The sequence below is a fragment of the Zingiber officinale genome, chromosome 8A (genome assembly GCF_018446385.1).
Source record: "Zingiber officinale cultivar Zhangliang chromosome 8A, Zo_v1.1, whole genome shotgun sequence".
Classification (NCBI taxonomy): domain Eukaryota; kingdom Viridiplantae; phylum Streptophyta; class Magnoliopsida; order Zingiberales; family Zingiberaceae; genus Zingiber; species Zingiber officinale.
In genome coordinates, this window is record NC_056000.1 from 61,990,610 (window position 1) to 62,011,706 (window position 21,097).

General features: G+C 43.4%; 2 protein-coding genes across 2 annotated transcripts; one reads left to right on the forward strand and one right to left on the reverse strand.

Annotated features, from left to right (window-relative positions):
- Nucleotides 1–1,286: 1,286 nt before the first annotated feature.
- LOC122010901 (probable CCR4-associated factor 1 homolog 11) lies at nucleotides 1,287–10,942 on the reverse strand. The gene is made up of 3 exons (XM_042567368.1): nucleotides 10,836–10,942; nucleotides 6,715–6,804; nucleotides 1,287–2,184 (listed from the first exon to the last, which is right to left on the reverse strand). Exons 1-3 carry the CDS (start codon nucleotides 10,940–10,942, stop codon nucleotides 1,287–1,289), a joined length of 1,095 nt encoding a protein of 364 aa, XP_042423302.1.
- Nucleotides 10,943–12,640: 1,698 nt separating this feature from the next.
- LOC122010902 (probable CCR4-associated factor 1 homolog 11) lies at nucleotides 12,641–13,510 on the forward strand. Its single transcript, XM_042567369.1, has one exon. It carries the CDS (start codon nucleotides 12,641–12,643, stop codon nucleotides 13,508–13,510), a length of 870 nt encoding a protein of 289 aa, XP_042423303.1.
- The last annotated feature ends 7,587 nt before the right edge of the window (nucleotides 13,511–21,097 follow it).

A 21,097-nucleotide genomic window follows, 5' to 3' on the forward strand; every position in this document is an offset into this window, starting at 1 on the left:
CCCTTATTAAGGTTTTATACATTAGTTTCAATTTGATTAATTAATGCTTACAACCTGTTCGGTGAAATGCCACAACCAATTGTGTTATTCTAATTGATGTTATTTCTTTAGTGTAATTCCATGCAATGTTTGTTAATTTAGTGATTTATATTTTCATGATGTTTGTTCTTCATTTTAATGCAATTAAGTTAGATTATATTTCTTTAATGCTTTAGGTTTCATTACATGCTTATTACATGCTTAGTTTCATTAATGATTTACTTCATGTTGTCTTTTATTTTTTACAATTGTAGTTAGGATAGACTTAACTTTTATTACTTGTATTATCTTTTATTTACTAGATTAGGTTCCATTTAATGCTTTGTCATTTCATTTCTTAGTTTAATTGTATTGATGGTTAAACCATAACATAGAATGACAATGCGTCGTGGATTAATTGTTGACACTTAGTTAGATTTTTTCCAGCACTAGATTAGTTTCCTACTTGTTTTGCTTTTCATTTGTTAGATTTATAATCAAAATCCAAAACTCTCATTTCCATAAATAAAATCTCAAAAATAGGAATAACATACCATCCTAGATTATCATCCTAGATTATAAAATGATTCCCATACAAGTAAATAATAACCAAATCAAACCTCTTTCCAAATTAGAATTCATGTAGCCAATAAATGATTCGTCCAAACAAAAAAGTTAATATATAACGTTAAGAGTGAAAACAAAAAACAGATGAAATAAGGCTCCACGTGATAATTTACCATTATCAAAGAAAACAAATTTTTAGCATTTATATTCTTCAACAAATAAAGCCAAATATTCTGAGCTCTTTGTACTCCATGTCTTGATTACAATTTTTTCAAAAATACCTAATAATTAATAAGATCCTAACCATATATTCCGCATCAATTTTTAAATGAAGGCATCATTCAATGTCATCTCTAGCGCGCCATTTCTATTCACATTAATAGCCTTCCAAAAGATCAATCATGCAGTACTGTAGTATGTATTTGAGTATCGTTCAGAATTTTAAGCAGAGTATATGATTCAAAACACACTAGGGGATGAGCAAAACAACAAGTATTACTCATGATCCAAAGAATTAATATTGACAATTTATCTATGTAATCTGTACTTAAAAACAAGAAAATGCGATGAAGCAATGGACAATTAATCTTATGGACAAATTAAGCTAATGCTGATCGAACCACTATCAACTGTGATAAACCATGAACTCTATAATGCAGGACCCAAAAGCCACGCTAGCTGGATTACTATATGTATATACACTATTGCAGTTGGAGGTCAAAGAGTGTTCCCATGTGTTCTGGACGATGGATGAGTTGTGGATTCACACGAGAGGCGATTTGGTAGAACACCTGCCATGTTAATAAGCTATCGGAGCCGGACTGATGTCGAGATCCCACTGCTCGCTCAACTCCGACGGTAGAGGCCACCCGCTCCAATCCTCCGTAAAGCCCAGGACAATGCTTGCAAAGGTGCTTCACATCGAACACCCTTTTGCCGAAAAAGAAGTGAACGAGGTGCAAGAACTCACGAACGGTCTTTGGTAATTGGCAGTCGCATGTCAGCATCTTGACTAGGAAGGCGAAGTCATAGGCGCCTTGGAAGATAACCCAGGAGACGGGAGAAAAATGGCCAAAGGAAAGCAAGCCGGAGGTGGCCAAGTGGTGGGCGAATCTGCAAGAGTCGATGCCCCATATTTGATTCTTTTGGAAGTCGATGCCATTAGCCTTGAGCAGCTCGACGGAGGAAGGGGCGTAACGGTCGCGGCTGATGTCGAAGTCGCGGAAATTAAATTCCCACACGTAACTCACACAAGTGCCGTCGCTGTAGATGACACATGGGAGGTTGCCGGCGGCGTCGGAGAGGGTGAGACCGACCTGGACGATGCGGAGGGCCTCGACGTTGGCGCGGATCAATTCGTAGCGCTGGGGGAGGGTGAGGGTGCAGTAGGGATTTTTGGAAGCGACGACGACGCCAGGATACTCGGTGTCCAATGCGACGAAGGGGTGGAACGGGACGGCGGAGCGGATAAGGGCGAACTCCTCGTCGAGGTTATGAGCCCACACGGAGCGAACCTCGACTCTGCTGGCGCTGGCGCTGGCGGCGGAAGAGGAAATTAGCATATCGTTATTGTTGACGACTGCGACAGCCATGATGAGTCTGTTTGATGATATTAGAAATACGAAAGTAGTGGAAGCTGGAGATCGAGGAGATGTTAATTAGGTTTCGATCTAGTTGGAGTGGAAATTAAAATGGAAAGGGAGGGGGAGTTTAAATAGAGCAGGCAATCAAAGAGAGAAAATCGCCACATAATAAACGCACTAAACAGAATTAGTTACTGCGAAGCGAATTATTAGGATATATATATGGAATTAATGATGCTAAACTAGCTTAATCAGGACTTTAAGTATTAATCTGGCGCCAAATCTAGCTGCAATTGAGAGGTGAATAAACTATTTTACAAAAAACTTTTATAATACGATAAAAAAACGTGTATTAAAAAGCTTTGAAATAAGCATGGAGCTTAAAAGTAAATATCTAAATTTTAAAATGTAATTTAAAAAATAATAATTAAATGTAAATTTGTAATTGAGAAATAAATAAGAAATTACGTTTTTTTATTAAAGAATTATTTTGATTTGAGCTCCTGTTACATCTTTTTAGTCTTTCAAATATGGATAAATTTTATTTGCTATTCTAAATTAATATCTAATTCTATTTATAATCTGAGTTAGATGGAAGCCGATGAAGATGACGTTGGCATTGATAAAGAGGTGAATTTGACGCACCCGATTATGCACGTCCGAAAAATAAACCCCCACGTGGAACTTCTTGATCTTAGTATGAGGACTGGTAGTACCTGAACTTTACACACACTCAAACAAGCACTCTGAGCGTTAGAGATTAAAAACCAAGAAAGAAGTCCCCGACGCAGACCCTCCGACGCTCAAGTCAGGTCTTTTTTCATAGAAGAACAATGTAAGATGGAAAAAAGAACTGTTCAAGACGAGTGTGTATGTGTATGTACTTGACTAAGGAAGAGGTCCTCCCTTTTTATATGACGCTTCATATCTTTATAGCCTGCCTATTGTCAGAGAATGTCGGGATGTCAAGGTCTGTTGGATGAGAGAGGATGTACGGTGGCCTCCTATTGGTATAAGGAAGGTTCCATTCACATGTGATAGAAGACCATTAGAATATTAATCCCTGACATACGGCAGGTATTCTCTGACAGGAGGTTATGATTCCCTGACATTGTTATCGCTTAGCGCTTTCCGTTCCGCCCGGGTTTAGCTACAGATAGCTCGGGATGACCGTTCAAATGTACCACCCGACTTGAGTCTTGATAAGGAGGATGAGTTGTGGCGACCTGCCCGGATTTTATTTGAAACTGCGGCGAGGAACCTATCTTTCATGAATTGATCGCTGAAAGACCGACCGGGAGTTGCCTTAGTGAAAGTACCAGGTCTGTCTACACATCCAGAGCTAGGAAGATCTGATCAGTCGGGGGTAGGCCTAGGGCTAGTCCAAACCTAGTCTTACGTCTCAGATCTTAGTGTCTGGCCTGACGGCGATCGACCAGGAATTATGCAACAAGTGACGCGGGCGTTTTAACTCCCTCTTTCTCCAAACTATTGACTATCACATTCCCTTGATTTTTGACTGCCACGTCCCCTTAACTATTGACTGTCACGCTCCCTTGACTTTTAACTGCCACGCGCCCTTGACTATTAACTACCTGGCCTTATCGGGCCCCACCTTTATGCACCGTATCACAAGCCTTCCCTCCAAGTCTAGTCGAAGGAGGCTCAAGTTCGACTAACTCGACCCTGGCACGTTTACGACTCCACCTGCATACAAGGGACTGGCATGTAGCTAATTATCTTTGCAAAGACTGATACATGTATCCTTGTCCCAGTGCTGCTATCGGTCCAGTGAAGGTGGCGAGTCAGAGTATTCCATTGGCCCAGCGATGTTGGAACAGATGAAGGTGATTCAAATGCTCAGGTTGTTGACAAGTGTTTGCAAGAGCAGTGTTGGCTCATACCTTGTGCCGGGGTGGGAGTCAGTAGCCCGACTGAGAGGTCGTTGGTCACGAGAGCATGCTTATTTTTAACTTGCGCTGGGGTGAGAGTCTGGAATGCCGACCGAGAGGTCGTTGGTCGTGAGAGCATGCTCACTTATAACTCGTGCTAGGGCAAGAGTCTGGAAAGTCGACCGAGAGGTCGTTGGTCGTGAGAGCATGCTCACTTATAACTCGCACTGGGGTGAGAGTCCGAAACGCCGACCGAGAGGTCATTGGTCGTGAAAGCATACTCGCTTATAACTCGCACTGAGGCGAGTGTCAAGAATACTGACTGAGAGGTCATTAATCATGAGAGCATGCTCACCTATAACTGGCATTGAGGTGAGAGTCTGGAAAGCTAACCAAGAGGTCGTTGGTCGTAAGAGCATGTTCACGTATAACTAGCACTGAGGAGAGAGTCTGGAAAGCCGACCGAGAGGTCGTTGGTCGTGAGAACATGCTCACTTATAACTCATGTTGGGGCGAGAGTATAGTATGCTGACCGAGAGGTCGTTGGTCGTGAGAGCATGCTCACTTATAACTTGCACTGTGGGAATAGTGTGGAAAGTCGACCGGTAGGTCGTTGGTCATGAGAGCATGCTCACTTATAACTTACACTGAGATGAGAGTCTGGAACACTTGCCAGGAGGGCGTTGGTCGTGAAAGCATGCTCACTTATAACTCGTGCTAAGGTGAGAGTTCGGAATGCCCACTGAGAGGCTGTTTGTCGTGGGAGCATGCTCACTTATAACTCGCGCTTGGGTGAGAGTCTGGAATGTCGGCCGAGAAGCTGTTGGTTGTGAGAGCATGCTCACTTATAACTTGCGCTGGGGTGAGAGTCTAGAATGCCGGCCAAGAGGTCGTTGGTCGTGAGAGCATGTTTATGTATAATTTGCGCTGGGGCAAGAGTTTGGAATGCCGACCGAGAGGTCGTTGGTCGTGAGATCATGCTCACTTATAACTCGCGCTGGGGTGTGAGTCTGGAAAGACGACCGGGAGGTCGTTGGTCGTGAGAGTATGCTCACTTATAACTCGCGCGGGGGCGAGAGTATGAAAAGACGTCCGGGAGGTCGTTGGTCGTGAGAGCAAGCTCACTTGTAACTCGTGCTTAGGCGAGAGTCTGGAATGCCGGCTGAGAGGTCATTGGTCGTGAGAGCATGCTCACTTATAACTCACGCTGGGGTGAGAGTCTAGAAAGCCAACCGAGAGGTCATTGGTCGTGAGATCATGTTCACTTATAACTGGCGCTGAGGTGAGCATCAAGAATGCCGACCAAGAGGTCGTTGGTCGTGAGAGCATACTCACTTATAACTCGCGCTGGAGTGAGAGTCTGGAAAGCCGATCCGGAGATCGTTGGTCATGAGAGTATGCTCACTTATAACTCGCGCTGAGACGGGAGTCTAGAACGCCGACCGACAAGTTGTTGGACGCCTGTGGACTTATCTTTTGTGGCCCTTGGAGCAACCTGTAGTCATAGCTCCCACTTGGTCATCAAGTCTTGACCAAATTTGAATCTTACTCTGATTTCAAAGTTGGGGCGAAATGCCAAATTCTAATCAACGTTTCCTGCCGCCTTCTACTCCTATTCCCATGGTAACCGCATGGAGTTCTTGGTCTTCGAGTCATGGCACCAGTTTCACCAAATCAGCCTCATGATTTCCTTGTCTTTTCTATCATAAATGTCATTTCATAGGAAGAAGACATGTGTCTACTGATTTCCTTTGATACGACGGTTGACGCATGCTTTGCGCATGGGACTTGATAGCGCCTCCCTTCTAGCGATCCGACAGTTATCTTTAGCAGCGCCATTTCAATTGTCCGGCGTGCATCCTTATGCCCCTTAGTGGTTTTAGTTTAAAATCCCTAAAGGCATCTAGAGGTCGTTCATCGATACTTCTTCTTTCCTACTTGCTTGCCTTAGCGTTTGTGTTTTTATTTTGTAAGTGTTCCTTTTCCTTTTCTCTTGTTTCTACATTTTTCAAATTCTGGTCGGAGAAACTTTAGTCGCCTGGTATGCCTTCTTCATCTCCGATTTTGATAGGAGTGATCTTAAGTCAGTGCAGTCTAGCCTGAAACTTTCTAACGACTACACCTTCCACATTCCTAGGCCTGATGATCATCTCTGTCATCCTCCTCCTGGTTGTGTGACCTTCTTCAGAGATCAACTTCTTGATAGTCTGTGTTTCCCTATCCCCACTTTATTTTCAGAGGTAAGTCAATATTTTTGTATCCCCTTGTCTTAGTTTGCTCCAATGCCTTTCATTCTGTGTGCGGGATGGTAATCCTATGCTGTCTATATGACCATCCTTTGACTCCTCAACTTTTTCATCATTTTTATTTCCTAAAATGATTGGAGCCCGACGTTTTTATGGTGCAATCTCAGTCGGGTGTAAGTTCTTCACGGGCATGCCTTCTTCTAATAGAGGATGGAAGTCCCATTTTTTCTATGTGCAACTACTCGAACCTGTGGCTTGGCCCACTGCGTGGCACTCAGGTCTTCCACTCCTTTTGCGTTAAGCGACCATGAGCACAAACAAGATTGAAAATCCGACCCGCTGTCGTAGGGGACGCAATTCTTGAATATGAGCCCTTAAGGACTCATTTTCTCGACCATGAGCACAAACCTGAGCATTTGAATCGCCTTCATCTGTTCCAACATCGCCGGGCCAATGGCAATACTCTGACTCGCCACCTTCACTGGACCGATAGCAGCACTGGAACAAGGATACATATATCAGTCTTTGCAAAGATAATTAGCTACATGCCAATCCCTTGTATGCAGGTGGAGTCGTAAACGTGCTAGGGTCTAGTCAGTCGAACTTGAGCCTCCTTCGACTAGACTTGGAGGGGAGGCTTGTGATACAGTGCATAAAGGTGGGGCCCGATAAAGCCAGGTAGTCAATAGTCAAGGGGGTGTGACAGTTAAAAGTTAAGGGGGCGTGACATTCAATAGTCAAGGGGACGTGGTAGTCAAAAGTCAAGGGGTTTGATAGTCAACAGTCAAGAGAAAGAGGGAGTTAAACCGCCCCGTGTCACTAGTCGCATTATTCCTAGTCGATCGCCTTCAGGCCAGAACCTCAGAACTGAGACATAAGACTAGGTTTGGACTAGCCCTAGGTCTGCCCCCAACTAATCAGATATTCCCAGCTCGAGCTGTATAGCCAAACCTGGTACTTTCACTATGACAACTCCTGGTCGACCTTTCAACGATCAATTCATGAAAGATAGGTCCCTCGCCATAATTTCAAATAAAATCCGAGCGGGTCACCACAGCTCATCCTCCTCATCAACACTCAAGCCGGATGGTACATCTGAATAGTCATCCCAATCTATCCGTATCTAAACCCGGGTGGGACGAAAAGCGCTAAGCGACAATAATGTCAGGGAATCGTAACCTCCTGCCAGAGGATAACTACAATATATTAAGGAATATTCCAATGGTCTGCTATCACCTGCAAATGAAACCTTCCTTCCATCAATATGATGCCACCGTACATCCTCTTTCACCATACAGGCTCTGACACTCAATATTCTCTGACAACAGACAGGATTTGAAGGTATGAAGCGTTATATAAAAAGGAAGGTCCTATTCCTTAGCCAGGTACGCACACATACACACTCGTCTTGAACAGTTCTTTTTTCCATCGTACATTGTTCTTCTATGAAAAAAGACCCGACTTAAGCGTCGGAGGGTCTGCGCAGGGGACTTCTTTCTTGGTTTTTAATCTCTAACGCTCAGAGTGCTTGTCTGAGTGTGTGTAAAGTTCAGGTACTACCAGTCCTCATACTAAGGGAGAACATGAGGTTCTTGAAGAAGAATCTCGCCCTTCCATGGAACCTTCTACCGCTGTTGCGTCCAGTGAGAGGACTTCTCCTCTAGCGGCAGAGCACTCCTTGCGCCTTGAACGCAAGAGGTGATGCGTGACTCCTTCGGTCTAGTCCTCCCCCAAGAGGCCACTATTATAGTGGGTATCTGCCCAGACCAAGACTCCTTCCCAGACCAGCACTCCCGCCTCCTCGGAGGCTGCATCCTCCTCTCCAGTCCCTGCTCGAGTCACAAACCATACATCCACCCGACCAAGGGCTAGCCCACGACTTCCATGCCCTCTCTACCTCCAACGTCGTTGGCTCAACCGTCGTCAGTAGCTCCTGCACCTTCCTCCCGTTGTAAGGACCGCTCGAAGGGGTGGTATGTGTTTACTTCCTCCTTTTAGCTATCATCCATCCAAGTGCTGGGCACAGCTCCTTCCTCCAACACTCCCCTTGACTGTGGCCAGGTACAGCTACATAGCGCCTTGGCCGCCTCTTGGAAGAACATGACCAACCAAATTTTGGAAAGCTCACAGTTGGATTTGTCTGAAACATTTTCCCAATAGATAGTGTCGGTAAGTTTTAGCTACTCCCTTTTCATTTCCTTAAATTATTGCTGATCTAGTGCTATTTACAGACCAGAGTCATGTGGCTAAGCATTTCTTAGTTTGTGGCCGGCCTTTGTCGAGAAAATGAGTCCTTAAGGGCTCATATTCAAGAACTGCGCCCCCTACGACAGCAGGTCAGATTTTCAATCTGGCTTGTGCTCATGGTCGCTTAACGCAAAAGGAGGGGGAAGACCTGAGTGACACTCAGTGGGCCAAGCCACAGGATCGAGTAGTTGCACATAGAAAAAATGGGACTTCCATCCTCTATTAGAAGAAAGCATGTCCATGAAGAACTTACACCCGGGTTGAGATTGCACCATAAAAATGTCGGGCTCCGATCATTTTAGGAAATAAAAATGATGAAAAAGTTGAGGAGTCAAAGGAAGGTCATATAGACAGCATAGGATTACCATCCCGCACACAGAATGAAAGGCATTGGGAGCAAAGTAAGACAAGGGGATACAAAAATACAGACTTAACTCTGAAAATAAAGTGGGGATAGGGAAACATAGACTATTAAGAAGTTGATCTCTGAAGAAGGTTACACAACCAGGAGGAGGATGACAGGGATGATCATCAGGCCTAGGAATGTGGAAGGTGTAGTCGTTAGAAAGTTTCAGGCTAGACTGCACTGACTTAAGATCACTCCAATCAAAACCGGAACTGAAGAAGGCATACCAGGCGACTAAAGTTTCTCCGACCATAATTTGAAAAACGTAGAAACAAGAGAAACGGAAAAGGAACACTTACAAAAGAAAAACACAAACCTAAGGCAAGCAAGCAGGAAAGAAGAAGTATTGATGAACCACCTCAAGATGCCTTTAGGGATTTTAAACAAAAACCACTAAGGGGCATAGGGATGCAAGCGGGATAATTGAAACGGTGCTGCTAAAGACAACTGTCGGATCGCTAGAAGGGAGGCGCTATCAAGTCCCATGCGCAAAGCATGCGTCAACCGTCGTATTAAAGGAAATCAATTAGACACATGGCTTCTTCCTATGAAATGACATTTATGATAGAAAAGACAAAGAAATCATGAGGCTGATTTGGTGAAACTGGTGCCATGACTCGAAGACCAAGAACTCCATGCGGTTACCATGGGAATACGAGTAGAAGGCAGCAGGAAACGTTGATTAGAATTTGGCGTTTCACCCCAACCTTGAAATCAGGGTAAGATTCAAATTTGGCCAAGGCCTGATGACCAAGTGGGAGCTATGACTACAGGTTGCTCCAAGGGCCACAAAAGATAAGTCCACGGGCGTCCAATAACCTGTCGGCCGACGTTCCAGACTCCCGTCTCAGCGCGAGTTATATGTGAGCATACTCTCACGACCAATGACCTCCGGATCGGCTTTCCAGACTCTCACCCCAACGCGAGTTATAAGTGAGTATGCTCTCACGACCAACGACCTCTTGGTCAGCATTCTAGATGCTCGTCTCAGCGCGAGTTATAATTGAACATGATCTCACGATCAATGACCTCTCGGTTGACTTGCAAGACTCTCACCCTTGCGTGAGTTATAAGCGAGCATGCTCTCATGACCAATGACCCCTCAGCCGACATTCCAGACTCTCGCTTAAGCACAAGTTACAAGTGAGCATGCTCTCACGACCAACGACCTCCCAGCCGTATTTTCATACTCTCGCCCCAGCGCGAGTTATAAGTGAGTATGCTCTCATGACCAATGATCTCCCGGCCGTCTTTCCAGACTCACACCCCAGCGCTAGTTATAAGTGAGCATGCTCTCACAACCAACGACCTCTCGGTCGGCATTCCAAACTCTTGCCCCAGCGCAAATTATACGTAAACATGCTCTCACGACCAACGACCTTTTGGCGGGCGTTCCAGACTCTCACCCCAGCGCGAGTTATAAGTGAGCATGTTCTCACAACCAACAGCTTCTCGGCCGACATTCCAGACTCTCACCCAAGCGCGAGTTATAAGTGAGCATGATCCCACGACAAACATCCTCTCAGTCGGCATTCTGAACTCTCACCTTAGCACGAGTTATAAGTGAGCATTCTTTCACGACCAACACCCTCCTGGCAGGTGTTCCAGACTCTTGTCTCAGTGCAAGTTATAAGTGAGCATGCTCTCACGAACATCGACCTCTCGGTCGGCTTTCCAGACTCTTGCCCTAGCGCGAGTTATAAGTGAGCATGCTCTCACGACCAACGACGTCTCGGTCGGCATTCCAGACTCTCACCCCAGCGCAAGTTATAAATGAGCATGCTCTCATGACCAAGGACCTCACGGTCGGGCTACTAACTCCCACCCCGACACAAGGTATGAGCCAACACTGCTCTTGCAAACACTTGTCAACAACCTGTGCATTTGAATCGCCTTCACTTGTTCCAACATCGCTGGGCCAATGGCAATACTCTGACTCGCCACCTTCACTGGACCGATTGCAGCACTTGGACAAGGATACATGTATCAGTCTTTGCAAAGATAATTAGCTACATGCCAGTCCCTTGTATGCAAGTGGAGTCGTAAACGTGCTAGGGTCTAGTCAGGCGAACTTGAGCCTCCTTCGACTAGACTTGGAGGGGAGACTTGTGATATGGTGCATAAAGGTGGGACCCGATAAGGCCAGGTAGTCAATAGTCAAGGGGACGTGTCAGTTAAAAGTTAAGGGGGCGTGACATTCAATAGTCAAGGGGGCGTGACAGTCAAAAGTCAAGGGGACGTGATAGTCAACAGTTAGGAGAAAGAGGGAGTTAAACCGCCCCGTGTCACTAGTCTCATAATTCCTAGTCGGTCGCCTTCAGGCCTGACCCTCAGAACTGAGACATAAGACTAGGTTTGGCCTAGCCCTAGGCCTGCCCCCGACTGATCAGATCTTTCCAGCTCGAGCTGTATAGACAGACCTGGTACTTTCAACGATCAATTCATGAAAGATGGGTCCCTCGCCACAATTTCAAATAAAATTCGGGCGGGTCGCCACAGTTCATCGTTCTCATCAAGACTCAAGCTGGGTGGTACATCTGAACGGTCATCCCGAGCTATCCGTAGCTAACCCCGGGCGGGATGGAAAGCGCTAAGCGATACAAAAGTTAGAGGATCGTAACTTCCTGTCAGAGAATAACTGTCATATGTCAGGAAATATTTCAATGGTCTCCTATCATCTACGAATGGAACCTTCCTTCCGCCAATAGAAGGCCACCGTACATTCTCTCTCACCCGACATTCTCTGACAACAGATAGGATCTGAAGGTATGAAGCGTTATATAAAAAGGAAGGTCCTATTCCTTAGCCAGGTACGCACACATACACACTCGTCTTGAACAGTTATTTTTTCCATCTTACATTTTTCTTCTATGAAAAAGACCTGACTTGAGCGTCGGAGGGTCTGCGCTGGGACTTCTTTCTTGGTTTTTAATCTCTAACGCTCAGAGTGCTTGTCTGAGTGTGTGTAAAGTTCAGGTACTACCAGTCCTCAAACTAAGATCAGGAAGTTCCACGTGGGGATTTACTTTTCGCACGTGCATAATCGGGTACGTCAAATTCACCTCTTTATCAATGCCAACGTCATCTTCATCGGCTTCCATCTAACTCAGATTATAGATAGGATTAGATATTAATTTAGAATAGCAAATAAAATTTATCCATATTTGAAAGACTAAAAAGATGTAACAGGAGCTCAAATCAAAATAATTCTTTAATAAAAAAACGTAATTTCTTATTTATTTCTCAATTACAAATTTACATTTAATTATTATTTTTAAATTACATTTTAAAATTTAGATATTTACTTTTAAGCTCCATGCTTATTTCAAAGCTTTTTAATACACGTTTTTTTATCGTATTATAAAAGTTTTTTGTAAAATAGTTTATTCACCTCTCAATTGCAGCTAGATTTGGCGCCAGATTAATACTTAAAGTCCTGATTAAGCTAGTTTAGCATCATTAATTCCATATATATATCCTAATAATTCGCTTCGCAGTAACTAATTCTGTTTAGTGCGTTTATTATCTGGCGATTTTCTCTCTTTGATTGCCTGCTCTATTTAAACTCCCCTCCCTTTCCATTTTAATTTCCACTCCAACTAGATCGAAACCTAATTAACATCTCCTCGATCTCCAGCTTCCACTACTTTCGTATTTCTAATATCATCAAACAGACTCATCATGGCTGTCGCAGTCGTCAACAATAACGATATGCTAATTTCCTCTTCCGCCGCCAGCGCCAGCGCCAGCAGAGTCGAGGTTCGCTCCGTGTGGGCTCATAACCTCGACGAGGAGTTCGCCCTTATCCGCTCCGCCGTCCCGTTCCACCCCTTCGTCGCATTGGACACCGAGTATCCTGGCGTCGTCGTCGCTTCCAAAAATCCCTACTGCACCCTCACCCTCCCCCAGCGCTACGAATTGATCCGCGCCAACGTCGAGGCCCTCCGCATCGTCCAGGTCGGTCTCACCCTCTCCGACGCCGCCGGCAACCTCCCATGTGTCATCTACAGCGACGGCACTTGTGTGAGTTACGTGTGGGAATTTAATTTCCGCGACTTCGACATCAGCCGCGACCGTTACGCCCCTTCCTCCGTCGAGCTGCTCAAGGCTAATGGCATCGACTTCCAAAAGAATCAAATATGGGGCATCGACTCTTGCAGATTCGCCCAGAACTTGGCCACCTCCGGCTTGCTTTCCTTTGGCCATTTTTCTCCCGTCTCCTGGGTTACCTTCCAAGGCGCCTATGACTTCGCCTTCCTAGTCAAGATGCTGACATGCGACTGCAAATTACCAAAGACCGTTCGTGAGTTCTTGCACCTCGTTCACTTCTTTTTCGGCAAAAGGGTGTTCGATGTGAAGCACCTTTACGGAGGATTGGAGCGGGTGGCCTCTACCGTCGGAGTTGAGCGAGCAGTGGGCTCTCGACATCAGTCCGGCTCCGATAGCTTATTAACATGGCAGGTGTTCTACCAAATCGCCTCTCGTGTGAATCCACAACTCATCCATCGTCCAGAACACATGGGAACACTCTTTGACCTCCAACTGCAATAGTAATTAATCCAGCTAGCGGTGGCTTTTGGGTTCTGCATTAGAGTTCATGGTTTCTCTTGGTTGATAGTGATTCAGGATTAACTTAATTTGTCCACAAGATTAATTGTCCATTGCTTCATCGTATCTTTTTGTATTTAAGTACAGATTACATGTTGCTGCATAAATTGTCAATATTAATTCTTTGGATCATGAGTTGTACTTGTTGTTTTGCTTTGCCTTAAATATAATCATCCCCTGAAGTAGTGTTCTGGATCATACTCTGTTCAAATTCTGAACGATACTCAAATGCATGCTACACTGCATGATTGATTAACTTTAAACAATATAGTTGGGGGCATAGTGGAAGATGTTTGTTTTATCTACAATGCAAAATGGCTCATTCTTTACCATTGAAATGAAAAAGGTACGTAATGAGACAAGGGCGCATCTGATATAGGCCCTCAAATCCTCAATTATCCTTTCTATTCCTATCCCTACTTATGAAAAATCTGAACAGACTTTCGGAAGATGACACCTATAACAATAAGTTGCTTGGACTGGGGAATGAGTAATTTTGTGCACAGAACTATTAGATATGCCAAGCCGGAGCAATTTCTTCACCTTATGAAGTGTTGGCGCCGGAGCAACGATGTCCAAATCCAACACAGGCACAAAGACGATAAATGAAGAGTTCCATTAACCATAGCATAATTACAAGATGGGAAGCGCGTTATCCATACCTTATATTTATTTACTCGGAGCTAGGAAATAGAACATAATGAAATAGTTTAAGTGAACATAATGAAATACCAATACGATAGAAAATAGAAGAGGCATAAAGATTAACGGTTGATTATGAAGTTACATACTTCTTACAAGCACTGTGTCGGAGCTCAAGACTATAAATAATCGTGCAACTCTTTTAGAGGGCGGAGCTGAAGCTCTAAACTATAAATAATTATGCAATTCTTTTAGAGGGAGGAGCCAAAGCTCTAAATACAAATAATCATGTGCAACTCTTTCAGAGGGAGGAGCCGAAGCTCTAAACTACAAATAATGAGGCAACTCTTTCAGATTGAGAAGTCGAAGCTCTAAATTACAAATAATCACACAGCTCTTTTAGAGGGCATAGTTGATGCTCTAAACTATAAATAATCACGTAACTCTTTCTCTAAATTACAAATAATCACACAGCTCTTTTAGAGGGAGGAGTTGAAACTCTAAACTATAAGTAGTTTCACAGCTCTTTTATAGAAAGAACTAAACCCAAGACTACAAATAATCATGCAATTCTTAGATAGCAGAGCCAAAGCTCTATAATAAAAGTTCTACATTTATTATTTTGACAATTTATCATCAATGAATGATAATGCACCTCTTTCAAAATGCAGAGTCGAAAACTCTAAACATAACGGTTGCATCTATTATTTTGTTAATTAATATCGGTGCTAGTTGTTGAATTTTGTATTAAATTCAAAGTATTTTTTGGTAGTGTTTTTAGTCCCACATTGCTAAGTGGAGAAGCTTGGAAGGACTTATATAGGAAGCCCTTCCATCCTTGCTTAGCAATGATAAGGGGACCTACACGCATGCGCGGGCCAAGCCCAAATCGAGTGGATTTGGGGGGTTCGAGCCGGAAATCCACAAACCGGGCGTCACGTACGCGATTAATAATCGCGCGCAGGGGGGGGGGGTGCAAATCCCCAGCCCGTGGGCCTTGCGCTCACGGGCGGCCCGGTCTGTTTTTGCTAGTTTGGTTCAGTCTGAACCAAACCAGAGTTTGGTTTTTGTTCTGCGTAAGGAATGGACGCAACACCGCGCGAGAGGAGACGCAGACGCGACACCGCGTGTGAGGAGACGCGGACGCGTTTCCTCGCTAGCGAAGCAGTGCTTCGTACCTCCTCAGAGTGAATAAAAGGGGACAAGCAGTGCCTCTATTCTTCACTCAATCTTTCTTCTTCTCCCTTCTCTGTGCGATACATTCTGCACCTCCTCTGTTTTTCTTTTCGAGTTTGAGTCTTTCTGCGCCTTTGTTGTGTCCTGAGGCTTGGTCTTTCGGCGATCTGAGGGGGGGTCCGAGTGTCGCGTCCGTTTTGGAGTGCACCTACGGACAAGACGAGCGGTTGTCGGATCTTGAGGGAATTTTACTGGGGAGCCTTTGCACCGTGAGGCGGCAATAGATTCTCTAAGGACAGTCGGCGTGCCGACGCTTCAACCGGATAACTATATTCTAAACCCGACTACTTTATTTATCTGTCTATTGCATGCTATTTTTGTATCAATATAATACTGCTGTTTTTATTGCTTTATTTACAACATTCTTAGAGAATCTATTTCTTGTATCAATAGACATGATGAATGATAGGGTAATATGATCTGATGAGGCTAGTGCTAGACCCGAGAAATTTTACGGGCAAAACTTCAGACGTTGGCAACAACGGATGAAATTTTGACTTACTACCCTAGGGCTATTCTCCGTTATAGAAACAGACCCTCCTTCACCTACTGAAGAGGAACCTGCCCGTAGTGCTGCCTTAGAGAGGTTTAAGCAAAGGGATTATCTCTGCCATGGGAGAATCCTGTCTACCCTCTCAGATGCACTATTTGATGTATATTGCTCAACCTCTTCAGCTAAAGAGCTGTGGAAATCTTTGGATAAAAAATATAACTCTGAAGATTCTGGTTTAGAAAAGTATACTATAGCAAAATTCCTGAACTTCAAAATGGTTGAAGGCAAATCTGTGGTTGAGCAAATACATGAATTCCAAGTTCAAATTCATGATCTTACTGAAGGAGATATGCCATTACCTGAAAAATTTCAGGTCTTGTCTATCATCAAAAAATTACCTCCGAGTTGGGAAGATTTTGGCATGACTCTTAAACATCGGAGAGGTAAAATCTCTCTAGAAGATTTGATGATTGCCTTAAATATCGAAGAAGAACATCAGAAGCAACATAAAAATGATGATACAAGAATGCCTATGGATTTTATTCCAAAGGAAAATGTAGTAGTCTCATCTGACAAGAAGAAATTCAAAAATCAGAAAATGAAGAACAAGATGAAACCCAACCCAAAGGTTCAAAAGAAAACTGGAACTTAACCTAAGCCTTGCTGGGCATGTGGACAGGTTGGACATTATGCCAAATTCTGCCCTAAGCGAAAGGATAAGAACCAAAGCAATACGTCCAACACCAAGGCACAAGTAAATGTCGTGACTGCTAGTGACGACACCAGCGATAGGTTTGCTACCTTCAAACCCGAACTAAACTTGATCTATCAACCCAATGAATGGTTAGTTGATACAGGTGCTAATGTACACTGTTGTGCTGATCGATCTGCCTTCCTTACTTATCAGGTAATTGAAGGCACTTCCGTGATCATGGGGAATTGTTCTGCAGCCAGGGTGTTTGGGATAGGACAAGTTGACCTGAGGTTCACCTCTGGAAAAGTCCTGTCACTGCATGAGGTGCATCATGTTCCAGCGGTCCGTCGGAATTTGATTAGCGGATCAAAGTTAGTTCGTGCTAGTTATGAGTTGAATTTCAAATGTAATAAAGTTGTAATATTACATTTAGGAACCTTTATTGGAAAAGGTTACCTTAATGAAGGTTTATTTAAACTCAATGTAGAAAATGCTACTTTAAATAAAACTTCTAATATTGGTTGTTCATATAACATTGAGTCTTATGATATGTGGCATGACAGATTAGGACATGTCAATTTTAATATCGTAAAAAGGATGATGAATCTTGACATGATCCCTAAGCATGCTATAAATGATAAGAAAAAATGTGAAATTTGTGTGCAATATAAATAACCCCGTAAACCCTTCAAATCAGTTGATAGAAATTCTGATATTTTAGAATTGATTCATACTGACTGTTGTGAGTTTAACGGTGTAATAACGAGAGACCATAAAAGGTATTTCATTACCTTCATTAATGACCACTCTTGTTATTGTTATGTTTATTTGCTAAAAACCAAGGATGAAGCTTTAGATAAATTTATGATTTTTAAATCTGAAGCTGAGAATCAAACCGATAAAACTATTAAGAGGTTAAGGTATGATAGGGGTGGAGAATTTACCTCGAACCTGTTTCAAAAATTTTGTCAAGATACAGGTATAATCCACGAGGTAACTGCTCCATATAGTCCTCAATCCAACGGTATAGCAGAACGAAAAAATTGAACCCTTGAAGATATGATTAATTCCATGTTAGGCAGTTCTGGGTTACCCAACTTTATGTGGGGGGAGGCTCTATACACTGCATGCCATGTGCTAAATAGAGTCCCAATGAAGTCAAGGAATAAAACCCCATATGAGCTTTGGAAAGGCCGAAGGACAAGTTTGAAATACCTTAAAGTGTGGGGGTGCCTTGCAAAGGTACTAGTACCTGAACACAGAAGGAAAAAACTTGGTCCAAAGACCGTAGATGGTATTTTCTTGGGTTATGCTCAAAATAATATTGCATATAGGTTCCTGATTATTAAATCAGAAATTCCTGGAATAAATGCAAATACTATTGTAGAACTTCGCGATGCTACATTTTTTGAGGATATATTTCCTATGAAGACGAAAACACCTCAATCTAGTATTCCTACTAGAAATGAGCCTTCTTCTGTAGAGGTCCCATTATCCGTAGTGGGTACACCTTCCTCAAGTCACTCTAGACTAGATGAATCTAGTGAGTGTACAGAACCAAGAAGGAGCAAGAGGCAACGTGTGTCTACGGATTTAGGCCAGAACTTTATCACCTATAATATAGAAGGTGACCCTGTGACATATAGAGATGCTATGGCTTCTCCTGAAGCTAAGCACTGGAAAGAGGCCATTAAAAGTGAAATGGACTCTATTATCTCTAATGCCACTTGGGAGTTGGTAGATTTACCTCCTGGGTGTACCACTATAGGATGTAAATGGGTGTTTAAGAGAAAACTAAAGCCTGATGGGTCAGTAGATAAATTCAAAGTCCGCCTAGTTGCTAAGGGGTTCAAACAAAACGAAGGGATTGACTATTTTGACACTTATTCTCCTGTTACCATAATTACTACAATCCGAGTGTTAATCGCATTAGCATCCATATATCATCTTGAGGTTCATCAAATAGATGTCAAAACGGCATTCCTAAATGGAGATTTAGAAGAAGAGATATATATGGATCAGCCTGAGGGATATGTAGTCTCTGGAAATGAGAATAAAGTCTGTAGGTTAGTCAAATCTCTTTATGGTTTGAAGCAAGCCCCAAAGCAGTGGTACGAAAAATTTAATAGAGCTATGATATCGTTTGGCTTTGAAGTAAATGACTCTGATAAATGTGTGTATGCTAAAATGAAAGGTGATAATTGTATTATCCTATGTTTATATGTAGATGATATTCTACTATTTGGAACTAACCTTTCTATTATTAATGAGACTAAGACCCTCTTAAGTGGTAAGTTTGATATGAAGGATATGGGTTGTGCTGATATGATTTTAGGGCTGAAGTTGACTCGTTCAACCGATGGAATAACAATTTCTCAGTCACTCTATGTTGAGAGAGTATTAGAGAAATATGGTTATAGCCAAGTTAAATCTGTTGTCATACCATATGACCCTTCAAAAACTCTCCACAAGAATAATAGTGGTGTGGCAGTGTCTCAATTAAGATACTCACAAATAATAGGTAGTCTAATGTATTTAGCTAATTGTTCTAGACCTGATATTTCTTTTGCTATAATGAAATTGAGCAGGTTTACCAGCTGTCCGGACAGAACGCATTGGGATGCATTAGACAGAGTACTCAAATACCTGAAAGGTACTATATCCTTGGGCTTGTGGTATGAGAGATTCCCTGCAGTCCTAGAGGGATATAGTGATGCTAGTTGGATAGCAGACACTCCTGAGTGTAAAGGCGTTACTGGTTATGTCTTTACACTTGGAGGCGGTGCAGTTGCTTGGAGGTCTGTTAAACAGACGATTATATCTCGTTCTACATCTGAGGCAGAATTGTGTGCTTTAGATACCACAGTAACTGAAGCTGATTGGCTTAAGGGTCTTCTTTCAGAAATTCCCTTGATGGTAAAGCCAATACCTTCTATTCAGTACACTGTGATAATCAAACAACATTAGCTCAGATTAGAAGCTCCAAGTATAACCAGAAATAGAAGAGACATGTATGAATAAGATTGAAGTCTATTCGTGAGCTAGTGTCTCTTGGAGTGGTATCATTGGACTTCGTAAGTTCAAAAGACAATATTGCTGATCCACTCACAAAAGGACTTGATTCTGAGAAAATCAAGAGATCCAGTAAGGGAATGAGACTGAGGCCTATCCTGGTTTCATCTATAACGGCAACCCAACCTATCTGATTGGAGATCCCAAGAAGTAGGTTCAATGTGGTATAAACAAGTTATAAGGGTGAACCGTAAGCATCAAATTGATTGAGATGTAATCTCATAGTCTCTTCCCTGGATAGATGCTTGACTGCTAGTAAGGATGAGCTTGGAGGCTCTTAATGAGTTCAAGGTCTTATTGACAGGATGCTCGCAGTACATCCTTGGAGAACTCACCTATGTAAGTGTAACTGTGTGGCCGCAGTGTGGGGGGTCTAGGCAACTCTCCTTAGCACTTATGAAACAAGATTCGGTGGCATGGCCGTAATGCACCAACCCAGAAGGACTCAACCGTCGCCCATGATGAGTTGTTACCAATTGACTTCTCATATAAAAAGGTTTAAGTTCAAGACCTAGTTCACTTCAAACCTATGTGAATAAGATTGGTGTACTCAGGTGAAAATTCAAACCGGAAAGTATTTTCACTAAAAGCTCATTGCAACCTAGCCTCAGGACATATTTTATCTTTTAAACCGAAATGATTTGAATTTGTGGGGGATTGTTGAATTTTGTATTAAATTCAAAGCATTTTTTGGTAGTGTTTTTAGTCCCACATTGCTAAGTGGAGAAGCTTGGAAGGGCTTATATAGGAAGCCCTTCCATCCTTGCTTAGCAATGATAAGGGGACCTACACGCATGCGCAGGCCAAGCCCAAATTGAGTGGATTTTGGGGGTTCGAGCCGGAAATCCATAAACCGGGCGTCACGTACGCGATTAATAATCGCGCGCAGGGGGGGTGCAAATCCCCAGCCCGTGGGCCTTGCGCTCACGGGCGGCCCGGTCTGTTTTTGCTAGTTTGGTTCAGTCTGAACCAAACCAGAGTTTGGTTTTTGTTCCGCGTAAGGAATGGACGCAACACCGCGCGAGAGGAGACGCAGACGTGACACCGCGCGTGAGGAGACGCGGACGCGTTTCCTCGCTAGCGAAGCAGTGCTTCGTACCTCCTCAGAGTGAATAAAAGGGGACAAGCAGTGCCTCTATTCTTCACTCAATCTTCCTTCTTCTCCCTTCTCTGTGCGATACATTCTGCACCTCCTCTGTTTTTCTTTTCGAGTTTGAGTCTTTCTGCGCCTTTGTTGTGTCCTGAGGCTTGGTCTTTCGGCGATCTGAGGTTGGGTCCGAGTGTCGCGTCCGTTTTGGACTGCACCTACGGACAAGACGAGTGGTTGTCGGATCTTGGGGGAATTTTGCCGGGAGCCTTTGCACCGTGAGGCGGCAATAGATTCTCTAAGGAC

Bases quoted from the DNA above. Each gene is read 5' to 3' on its own strand.
- LOC122010902 (XM_042567369.1), top strand. From the start codon at position 12,641: ATGGCTGTCGCAGTCGTCAACAATAACGATATGCTAATTTCCTCTTCC.
- LOC122010901 (XM_042567368.1), bottom strand. From the start codon at position 10,942: ATGTATCCTTGTCCAAGTGCTGCAATCGGTCCAGTGAAGGTGGCGAGT. The intron at 6,805-10,835 runs GTTGTTGACAAG...TCCTTGTTCCAG, and splicing joins AAGGCGATTCAAATGCACAG to TGCTGCTATCGGTCCAGTGA. The intron at 2,185-6,714 runs GTTTGTGCTCAT...ATCATCAAACAG, and splicing joins AAGGCGATTCAAATGCTCAG to ACTCATCATGGCTGTCGCAG.